The sequence below is a fragment of the Sus scrofa genome, chromosome 6 (genome assembly GCF_000003025.6).
Source record: "Sus scrofa isolate TJ Tabasco breed Duroc chromosome 6, Sscrofa11.1, whole genome shotgun sequence".
Lineage (NCBI taxonomy): Eukaryota > Metazoa > Chordata > Mammalia > Artiodactyla > Suidae > Sus > Sus scrofa.
Genome location: NC_010448.4, coordinates 162,706,867 through 162,718,400, shown reverse-complemented (window position 1 = coordinate 162,718,400; position 11,534 = coordinate 162,706,867). Strand labels below are relative to the sequence as shown.

Below are 11,534 nucleotides of genomic sequence, written 5' to 3'. Positions count from 1 at the left end.
TCATGCTCCATCATAAGTGACTAGATATAGTTCCCAGTGCTATACAGCAGGATCTCATTGCTTATCCATTCCAAAGGCAATAGTGTGCATATATTAACCCCAAATTCCCAATCCATCCCACTCCTCCCCCCTCCTCCTTGCCAACCACAAGTCTGTTCTCCATGTCCATTATTTTCTTTTCTGTGGAAAGGTTCATTTGTGCTATATATTAGATTCCAGATATAAGTGATATCATATGGTATTTGTCTTTCAAATTTAAAGTTTTTTGTCTAGTTCTGTGAAAAATGCCTTTGGTAATTTGATAGAGATTACACTGAATCTGTAGATTGTCCTGGGTTGGAGAGTCATTTTGACACTGTTGATTTTTTGGGTCATAGAGCATGGTATATCTTTCCATCTGTTTGTGTCATCTTTAGTTTCTTTCACTAGTGTCATATTTTTCAGAGTATGGGTCTTTTTCCACATTAGGTACGTTTATTCCTAGCTATTTTATTCTTTATGATATGATGTTAAACGGGATTGATTCCTTAATTTCTCTTTCCGATCTTTCATTGTTAGTGTATAGAAACCAAGAGATTTCTATGTTTTAATTTTGTATCCTGCAACTCTACTGAATCTGCAAATAGTGACAATTTTACATCTGCTTTTAAAATTTGAATCTATTTTATTTCTTTAAATTTTCTGATTTCTATGGCTAAGACTTCCAAAAATATATTGAATAAAAGTGGTGAGAGTGGACATCCTTGTCCTGTTCCTGATCTTAGAGGAAATGCTTTCAGCTTTTCACCATTGAAAATGATGTTAGCTCTGGGTTTGTCATACATAGCCTTACCATGTTGAAATAGATTCCCTCTATGCCCACTTTCTGGAGAGCTTTTATCATGAAAGGGAGTTGAAATTTGCCAAAAGATTTGTCTCCATCTATTGAGATGACCATATGGTTTTCATTCTTCTGTTTAATAACGTGGTTTATCACATTGATTGACTTCCAGATATTGAAAAATCCTTGCATCTCTGGGATAAATCCCACTTGATCATGGAGTATGATCCTTTTTATGTATTGTTGGATTCAGTTTGCTAGTTTGTTGGGGATTTTAAATGTCTATGTTCATCAGTGATTTTGGCCTGTAATTTTCTCTCTTTTTTTTGTGATATCTTTGCCTGATTTTAGTATCAAGATGATGGTGGCCGTATAGAATGAATTTGGGAGTGTTCCTTCCTCTGCAATTTTTTGGAATAGCTTCAGAAGAATAGTTGTTAACTCTTCTCTAAATGTTTGGTAGAATTTACTTGTGAAGCCTTCTGATCCTTGACTTTTGTTTGTTGGGAGTTTTAAAGTCACAGATTCAATTTCAGTACTTGTAATTAGTCTATTCATCTTTTCTGTTTCTTCCTGGTTCAGTCTTGGGATATTGTACCTTCTAAGCATTTGTCCATTTCTTTTAGTTTGTCCATTTTATTGGCATATAGTTGCCTAGGGTAGTCTTTTATGGTCTTTTGTATTTCTGTGGTGTCAGTTTAATTTCTCCTTTCTCATTTCTAATTATATTCATTTGAGCCCTCTCCCTTTTTTTCTTCTTGATGAGTCTGACTAAAGGTTTATTGATTTTTTTCATCCTTTTCAAAGAACCACTTTTTTTAGTTTCACTGATCTTCTCTCTTGTTTTCTTCATCTCTATTTCATTTACTTCTGTTCTGATATTTATGATTTCTTTCCTTCTACTAACTTTGAGTTTTGTTTGTTCTTTCTCTAATTGTTTTAGGTGTAAGGTTAGGTTGTTTATTTGAGATTTTCCTTGTGTCATCAGGTAAGATTGTATCACTGCAGCCTTCCCTCTTAAGAACTGCTTTTGCTGTGTCCAGTAGGTTTTCAAGCATTACATTTTCATTGTCATTTGTCTCTAGGTATTTTTTAATTTTCTCTTTGATTTCTTCAGTGATCCATTGGTTGTTTAGTAGCATATTGTTTAACCTCCCAGGTGTTTGTGTCTTTTGCCGTTTTCCTCTTGTAGTTGCTGTGGTTGGAAAAAGATGCTTGATATGATTTTAATATTCTCAAATTTACCAAGGCTTGTTTTGTTACCCAGCATGTGTTCTATACTGGAGAATGATTCATGTGTATTTGAGAACATGTATTCTTCTGTTTTCAGATAGAATGATTGATAGATATCAATTAAGTCCAGATGGTCTAGTGTGTCATTTAAGGCCTGTGTTTTCTTTTTGGCTTTCTGTCTGGATGATCTGTCCAATGATGTAAGTTGGGTGTTAAAAGTCCCTGACTATTACTGTGTTACTGTTGATTTCTCCTTGTATGGCTCTTGGCATCTTCCCTTATATATTGTGGTGCTCCTACGTTGGATTCATACATACTTACAATTGTTACATCTTCTTGGATTGATCCCTAGATTATTATGAAGTGTCCTTCTTTGTCTCTTGTAACATTCTTTATTTTAAAGTCTATTTTGTCTGATATGAGTATTACTACCCAAGCTTTCTTTTGATTTTTCATTTCCATGGGTTAAATTTTTCCATTTCTTCACTTTCAGTCTGTATGTGTCCCTAGGTCTGAAGTGGGTCTTTTGTAAACAGCATATACATGGGTCTTTTTTTTGTAGGCATTCAATCAGTCTGTCTTTTGGTTGGAGCATTTAATCCCTTTATATTTAAGGAAATTATTGGTATGAATGTTCTTATTGCCATTTTGTTATTTGTTTTGGATTTGTTCTTGTAGATCTTTTTTCTTCCTTTCCTCTTTTTTTCTTTTCTCTTGTAATCTGATCACTATATTTAGTGTTGTTTTTGGCTTGTTTTTGTTCTTTTTTGTTTGTGTATCTATTGCGGATTTTTAGTTTGTGGTTACCATGAGTTTTTTATATACTTCTATATATAAATACATGATTGATTTTGTTTGAGTTTTTAGCCATGCCCACAGCATGCAGAAGTTCCTTGGACCAGGGATTGAAACTGAGCCACAGCAGTGACAATACCAAATCCTCAACTGCTAAAGCCCCTAGGAAACTCCTACAAATGACTGTTCTAAGTTGTTTGGCTCTTAATTTCAAATGCATTTCCAACATCCTGCTTTTATACTCTCCTCTTCCCAGGAATCCTGGTTTTGATATTATATTTGTATGTGGATGGTTTCCTAGTTTTACCATATGGTTGCCTTTATGAGTGATTTTTCCTGTTTGTAATTTTATTATTTCTAGTTGTGGTGCTTTCTTTTCTGCCTAGAGAAGGTTTTTATTTTTTTTTTTTTTGGTATTTTCATTTTTGCATTTTTTTATAAAGCTGGTTTGGTGGTGCTGAATTCTCTTATCTTTTTCTTCTCTGTAAAGCTTTTGATTTCTCTGTTGAATCTGAATGAGAGTCATGATAGGTAGAGTACTCTTGGTTGTAGGATTTTCCCTTTCATCACTTTAAATATATCAGGCCACTTCTTTTCGGCCTTCAGAGTTTCTGTTGGAAAATCAGCTGAAAACCTTATTGAGATTCCATGTTATGCTAGTTGTTGTTTTTCCCTTGTTGATTTTAATATTTTTCCTTTGTCTTAAATTTTTGTCAGTTTTATTAATATGCGTCTTGGTATGTTCCTCCTTGGGTTTATCCCATATGGGACACTCTGGGCTTCCTGGACTTGAGGGTTTCCTTTCCCATGTTAGGGAAGCTTTTGGCTATAATTCCTTCAAATATTTTTTTCTGGACTTTTCTCTCTTTTCTCCTCCTAGAACCATTATAATGCAAATATTGGTGCATTTAGTGTTTTCCCAGAAGTCTCTTAAACTTCCCTCATTTCATTTTTTATTCTTTGTCTGTTCCACAGCAGTGATTTTCCTGAACTCTTTCTTTCAGCTTACTTATTCATTCCTCTGCCTCTTTTATTCTGCTATTGATTCCTTCTAATGTATTGTTCATTTCAGTTCTTGTCTTGTTCATCTGTTTGTTTTTAAAATTATCTAGCTCTTATTAAACATTTCTGTATCTTCTTAGTCTGTGCTCCCATTTTTTTTTTCTTCCTGAGATCTTGGATCATCTTTGCTGTCATTACTCTGAATTCTTTTTCAGGTAGATTGTCTATTTCCACTTAGTTATTCTGTTATTCTCCTGAGTTTTCATCTTGTTCCCTCATTTGGAAAAAATTTCTCTGCCATCTCATTTTGTCTTTCTGTGTGGGTGTTCTCCTTTCTTCTGGCTGCAGGATTGTAGTTCCACTTGTTTCTGGTGTCTTCCCCCTGATGGGTGAGGCTGGTCCAGGTACTTGTGCAGGCTCCCTGGTAGGTGCAACTGGTACCTGCCACTGATGCATAGAGCTAGTTCTTGTCCCACTGATGGGCAGGGCATGTCAAGGGGAGTGTTTAGAGGTGGATAGGAGTTCAATATTACTTTAGACGGCCTGTCTGCTGATGGCTGTGTCTGTCTCCACCATGCTGGTTGTTTAGCCTGAGGTGTCCCAGCAGTGAAACCTGCAGGCTATTGGATTGGGGCAAGTCTTGGTGCAAAAAATGGCAACCTCCAAGAGAGCTCACATCAATTAATATCCCCTGGGGCCTCGGCCAACAGTGTCCTTGCCCCCACAGTGAGCCACAGCTGTCTCCCACTTCCCCAGAAGACTCTCCAAGACCTTATCATGACTCCTAAGGAGTCATTGTTTTGTGCTTGGTCCCAGCGCACATGAAAACTTGTATGCACCCTCCAAGCATTGTGTCTCTTTTCTGCCCAGTTCTGTGGAACTCCTGCACTCAAGACCTATTGGCCTTCAAAGCCAAATGCTCTGGAAGTTCCTCCTCCTGACGCCAGATCCTCAGGCTGGGGAGCCAGACGTGAGGCCCAGGACATTTACTTCTGTAGGAGAACCTCTGAAATATAATTATTTGCTAGTTTGTGGGTCATCATCTGGTGGGTATAGGATTTGATTATATTACAAAAGTGCCACTCCTACCATCTCATTGTGGTTTCTTCTTTGTCTTTGGGTGGAAAATATCTTTTTTGGTAAGGTCTAGTGTTTTGTTTTGTTTCGTTTTTTAATCAATGGTTGTTCAGCAGTTAGTTGTTATTTTTGTGTTTTTATGAGAGGAGGTGAGCTCAAGTCCTTCTACTCCACCATCTTTTCTGAAATTGAAGAGCTGCTTTTTTGTTTATTTGTTTGTTTTGCTTTTTTTTTTTTTAATTTTTAGGGTTGCACCTGTGGCATATGGAGATTCCCAGGCTAGGTGCCTAATCGGAGCTGTAGCTAACAGGCCACAGCCACAGCAATGCCAGATCCGAGACACATCTGCAACCTATACCACAGAAGAGCTGCCTTTAATTTAGATATTTTCTGCCTCTTTTCTCAGTGTGTGCTGGCTGTTACCCCCTTGATTTGGGGTTTGAAGGTGCAGCAGCCTGTGCCTGCTGGGACAGCATGGGGCAATGATTGGTTCTGCCTTCAGGTGTCCCAGCAGTGGTGACAGTCTATTTGCTGCCAGGATAGCAGGGGCAGCTACTGGCATCTGCTCCTGGGTCTCTTAGTGGTGGTGGCAGCTCACACACTCCTGGGACAGTGGGGGTAGTGCTTGGCACCTGCTCTCAGGTCTCACACCAGTGGCAATGACTTGTGCACTCCTGGGATGGCAGGGGCAGTGCTTGGTGCCTGCTCATGAGTCTCTTAGCAATGGTGGCTCTGTGCCTGACTCAGGAGCCCATGATGGTGGTGGCAGAATATGAACTTACATGACCCAATGATTCCATTCCTAGAAGACTACCCAAGAAAAATCTGATCACATGTCCACTCAGAGAGATGAAAATTAGTATTCATAATAGCTCCAAACTGGAAACAATCCAAATATCCATCAACTAGAGAATAAAGTGTGGAATATCTTTTTAATAGTAAACTATACAGCACTAAAAACAAATGATACATACTGCAACATGGTTGAACCTCAAGAATATAATGTTACATGAAAGACGCTGAATGCAAAAAGTGACTAGTGTATGATTCCATTTATAGGAAATGTCCAGAAATGGTAAGTTTACAGTTTCAGAGAGAAAATAAATAGTTGCTTAATTCTGAGAGTGGAAGTGGAGAGTTACAAGGGAAATTTTTAGATTGTAGTGATAATTGTAAAACTCTATAAAGTTACTAAAAATCATAGAATTGTACCCCTGCAAAGAGTAAGTGTTATGGTATATAAATTATACCTCAGTAAAGGTGTTAAAGCAACAATAATATAAAGATCTTTCCAATGATGTATTTAACTTAAATGTCAGATAGTGGCTTCGATGCATGTACAAAGGGATTTTGTTTGCTGGAGTTAGAAGGGTCTATTGGTGAGTAACAAAATAAAACGCTGTTTTGGATGATATAATTAGTAGCAATAGTAGCTATACCCATAGTGATTAATAGTTCCAGCACTAGAAATTCAAAATCGTGCCTCCTGTCTGCTTTCCCTAAGAACTGGCTGTTGACATGTTTAGCCTTCTTACTTATAATTATCCTCCCTCCAAATTGGAATAAGGATTAACTGATTATAGTGGTGTCTTCAGACATGAGCCACATCAAACGCCCTGGTAACCAAGAATTGTCCTGCCTGCAATAGTGTGCCAGAAAGCCTTAAAGTCTCTGGTATTTGCTTCAAGACTCAGATCAGGGAGATTGAGGCAATGCACAGAACTTGCCTATCTAGGTTAACCAGCACAGGTATGCCCTGGACTTCTATTAACTTTACTTTCTTAAGACACAGCTTCAGATAAGGTCTAATCCCTTTCTCAAAATCTATAAGTTTCAGTAGGTACAATGTGGAAAACATCAGTAGGTTCACTGAAGTGTCAGGGCATGTCCATGGGTTTAAATATTGCCTGTTATGAATTAGCCATGCAGCTTTAACCAAGTAACTTATCTTATTAGCCTTAGATCATTTATCTCTCAAACTGAGATAATTCTACCTCCTCCAAAAAACCATTGTCAGAAACAAGAAGGATAGTCTATAAAAAGTATCTTTGTGTGGAATCTGAATAAAGGGATATAGCGATAATTCCTTAATGTGACAGCCAAAGTTTGCCAGAGTTTGGCTCCCGAATTCCTGTCTACCCTTATCTTCCAGTAGGAAGATTCCTTACACCAATCAAACTAGACTTCTGATCAATTACCACCATTCAATGACTCAGGCTATTTCTTGCTCTCTGGGGCACCTTCTTTTCAACTCTGTATTCAGTAATCCTATCCAACTTCTAAGACTCAGCTTAAAGCCCATATTCTCCATGATGTTTAGTCTGACCATCGATTCTTTAAACAACTTATAAGATCCTTAATTACATCCTCTTAAAACATTTTCTGTTTGAAAATGTCTTATTTCCCTTGGTATAGTATGCATTTCTGGAAGTATACCAATACCTGCATACTTTATTATATATCCCCATAGTACCTCTCATAGGATCTGAAGTAAGACAGGGGTCTCAAATTATTTTGTTGTAACTGAAGAATTCCTCAAAGAATAATTTAAAAACCTCTATCAACTTCAACTTTCTCATTTTATAGATGAAAAACTTGTCTCCAGGAAAGGTTAGTAACATTCGAGGTCATATAAGTAGTTTGGTGTTAGAGCTGGAGCAGGAGTCAAGCTTCTCGTGGCAGACTCCAGGCTACCCTTTCACATTAATTTTCCTCTATATCTGCAGGACTGCCAATTTTTGGCTAGACAGACACATGGTCACCCAGAATGAGGACTTCACTTCTCATCTTTCCTTTAGTTAAGTGTAGACATGAGTTCTGCTACATGGGATAAAAATGAAATATGCAAAAGAAATAAACTTCCATCTTATTTAACTTTTATTTTAGATATAAATTATTGTTACATTAAATTATCCTATTATTCCTTTTCTTTTGTTTTCTGATGCTCCTAGCTCTTCACATTCTAGGCATATATCTTACTTCATTCTTTCATTTATTCATAATATACTCCATAGCCATTCAATGTGCATCTACATTCTATTCTGCCTGCCATAAATCTAAGAGAGGACTGGGGTGAACACAGGAATGAAAGGAACAAATCCTTGCCTTAAAAGTCACAAGTATTGAATGAAACTCTCATTCTCTTAATTTATATCCCAAGTCATATGTCTGACAAACATTCATCTCAGGATTTCTCCAACAATCCCATATCAGATAATCTCACTTTTTCCAGTAATAGAGTGTTGATCAGACCATGTGTGCCTAATATGTTCTAGTTGTTCTCTACAACCACGCTCTGCCCTTTTCCAACATTTTCTTTGTCCAGAGAAGTTTATTTGTATGAATTACACCAGCGGGCTCTCTTGCCCTCTGACTTCCAGTTGAGTTGGTCAATAGGAACCCCTAATAGGAGATCAGACGGAAGTAAGATAATGAGTTATATGTATTTATTTTTCTCAGCTCCCTTCCTGGAGGGTCATCTCAGGCTAACTGTTCTTCCACTGAAGGTCACTGTTCTACTCAAGGTGGCCCACTGCGTGACTCTCTACTATTGGGTTCTGATAACCACTCTTTCCCTTCACATACTCTAAGCTGTTACTAGCCCCAGGGAATTGCACTATACCCTGTGGTTTTCCTACACCATGCCCACACCTTGTAAATAGCCCATTTATTAAGTCCTTGTCAAATTATCCTAATGTGAGGTTACCATCTGTTTCCTGCTAGCATGCTGACTGATACACCATGTGTCCCAATTCTCAGTTCAAAATACATAGGCACTAGGGACACATGGCACCCATCAGAAGCACTGTTAGGAAGAAGTTTCAAGTAGAAGGAAGATACTTAGCAAAATCTTAGTGCAAAGAGAATCTCAGACTATAAAAATATTATCATGACCATTAGCTTTTCAGACTAGTTTTGGCTCTCAGGGACTTGTGCCATATACAAACCTTCTTTCTCTCTGAAACTGGCCAGACTCTATGTCTTTTAAATAGTCAGCTTGAAAACTTTTATTTAGAAGTGGGACTCACTTCTAGGGGGGAACCCACAGTCACTAGGCAGAGTCCTTTTTTCCAACACAGGTCAGAATCTCAAGAACAGTATTTTCCGCCAATTCCACCAGTAACTTCACTTAGAATCTTTAAAATGCTCAATATGCCTGTCTTAGAGGCACGATTCCTGGGTTAAGCAGGGAGAAGAAAAGGAAAAGGGAGCATAGGAAGGCAGGACAGGTGGAACAATGTGGCCGTCTCCCAAAATGTCCAAGTCCTAATATTTGGAACCTCTGAATATGTTACCTGAGACGACAAAAGGGACTGTACAGATATGATTTAGTCAAAGATTCTGAGTTGGAGATATTATCCTGGATTATCTGGGTGAGCCCAACATAATCCCAAGGGCCCTTAAAAGTGAAAGACAAAGGCAGGAGACTCAATGTCAGAGTGCTGCAGAATGAGAAAGACCTGACCATCCAATGTTGGCTTTGAAGCTGAAAGGGAACCTCAAGTTAAGGAATGCAAGCAGTCTCTAGAATCTGAAAAAGGTAGGGAAATTAATTCTCTCCTGGAGCCTCTAGAAGGAATACAGACCTGTTGATATTTTGATTTTAGCCCAGAGACGCCAATTTCAGACTTCTAAACCTCTAAGATAATAAGTTTGCATTGTTTTAAACAACAAAGTTCATGACAATTTGTTGTGAGAGCAATAGGAAACTAATACAGAATTTAAGACTGAAATCTCCAGGCCCAGGGATCTAGGAGAAGGAAGAAGAGGTGGAGACCTGACAGGTGGCAGAAATAGAACACACTGAGGACAGCACAACCACAGTGCACACCACTTGCTAACCTGTACTGCAGGCAAGTTGAATTCACTGAGAAGCAAATTTATTTTTCATCTCAAATGCTCAGACTTATAAAATGCTCTCATGCCTTAGGCGGCACCTGATAGGATTTTTTTTCCCTCAGTTTTGAGGGTTCAGCATAACTTTTGTCTTTCAATAAAGAACTTTCTCAGCTTCATTCAGAAGGACAAGCACCTGTCTCATCCTATTCCATAACCTCCTGGTGGCCATAGCAGTGAAATACTACACAAAAATTAATGATTTTTAAAAGTTCAAGAGCATATATTGTCAAAGCACCAGTATCTATTATTTGCATTCTATAAAAACGACTGGTAAACTCTTCCCCTGGGCTGCTGGTTTCTGAATGGGCCTTACCACGCTCTGACCCAGCTGCTCCCGAAAGAAGTAATCCATGTTTCTCTTCTGCAGGCTGTCAAGGTAGTGCTGAAAGCGAGTGTACGTATACGGGTAGCAGTAAGCAAATTGATAAATATCTTCTTCTCGGTCAAAACAAAATGCAAAGGACATCACGTAATTCTTCCTATGGTCTGGGCAGCGGTAGTAGTAAACATTTTTAGGTGGCAGCCTTTGCCTGGAAGATACAAACAAAGAAATTTAGGCATATCAGATGGTCATTCAAGCTTCAAAATGTAATCAGTGGGAATAAATGCCCAAGAGAAAAAAACTGTACCATTAAGAAACTTAGGTGGTGGCCAAGGCCAACAACATACAACATACATGGCAAAAAAGAGACTAGAATCTGGTAGCACTAGGTTCAAGTTCCATCCCTATCTTTTATCAACTGTTCAGACAATGCACAGTTAAGTATGAACAAGTTTTATTCATTGTTTGTTCTTATTTTGAGCACCTATTATATGCCCAGGCCCAGAGTGTGCTAGATTCTTGATGTATAATATTAAATAAGACAGGCTGGGTGTTTGTCTTCTTGAGGTATATATCTTGGTGAGGAAGCAGTCAACAAAATATTTTAAAGAAATATATAATATAGATACAGGCTCCAAAAGTGCTTTGAGGGGAAACAGTGGGATATTATAGTGACATAACTAGGGGAGCCTACTTTTTCTCAAGGAGGTCAGATTTTCATAGTATAACACTAATTTAAACATTTTAAAATAAGTTAACATGCATTGTGAATATTCAAGGGAGAGAAAAGAATATTCAACCTTTCTTTAAATTATTACTGTTATTTCTCTGTAGAGCATTCCATGAGACGAATTTTCCACAGAAGCACTTTGGGAAATATTGCTTTAAAATATACTATGTAGGCAATTCTGCTAAGTCAACGTAACAGGCTCATTCTCCAATACACAGCACTGAAACACATCCATGAGAAAAGGCAAAATGTTGTAGTTACAATCCCTATAACTTATATTCACCCACTTCACAGGCTTAAACTGACTGCTTTCTAAGTTTTAGCCACCAGCTTTATTTGGAAGCTTCTTAAGGGCAAATGTGTTTCTGGGGTTTCTGGCATGGTGGGGGGAAAATGTAAAGCCCACTGCAGTGGCATTCGGTTGAGAAGCCAAGGGGCACAGGAGCACATGGAGGAAAGCATGAGGAGGGTGGTACCAGAACTGAAGTTGAGAAAAACAATAATGGTGCTGGATCTGGGTAGGGGGCCTGGAGAAAACAGTTAAGAGCTCCACATCATTATAACACATGCCAGTGGTTTATTGCACAATCCTGTTTCTACCTTGGTGTCTTTCTGAGGCTGCCTCAGTGGCCAGAAAGGGAGGTAAGGCTGCTGGC

At 38.3% G+C, this 11,534-nt stretch overlaps 1 protein-coding gene across 2 annotated transcripts in view; it reads right to left on the bottom strand.

Moving 5' to 3' along the window:
* Positions 1-11,534, bottom strand: part of AGBL4 (ATP/GTP binding protein like 4) — a 1,262,788-nt gene that overhangs the window by 497,882 nt on the left and 753,372 nt on the right. For both annotated transcript variants that reach the window (XM_021097823.1, XM_021097822.1), the window contains exon 5: positions 10,140-10,356. In XM_021097823.1, the coding sequence (XP_020953482.1) occupies positions 10,140-10,356 (217 nt within the window). The remainder of the gene's footprint in view (positions 1-10,139; positions 10,357-11,534) is intronic.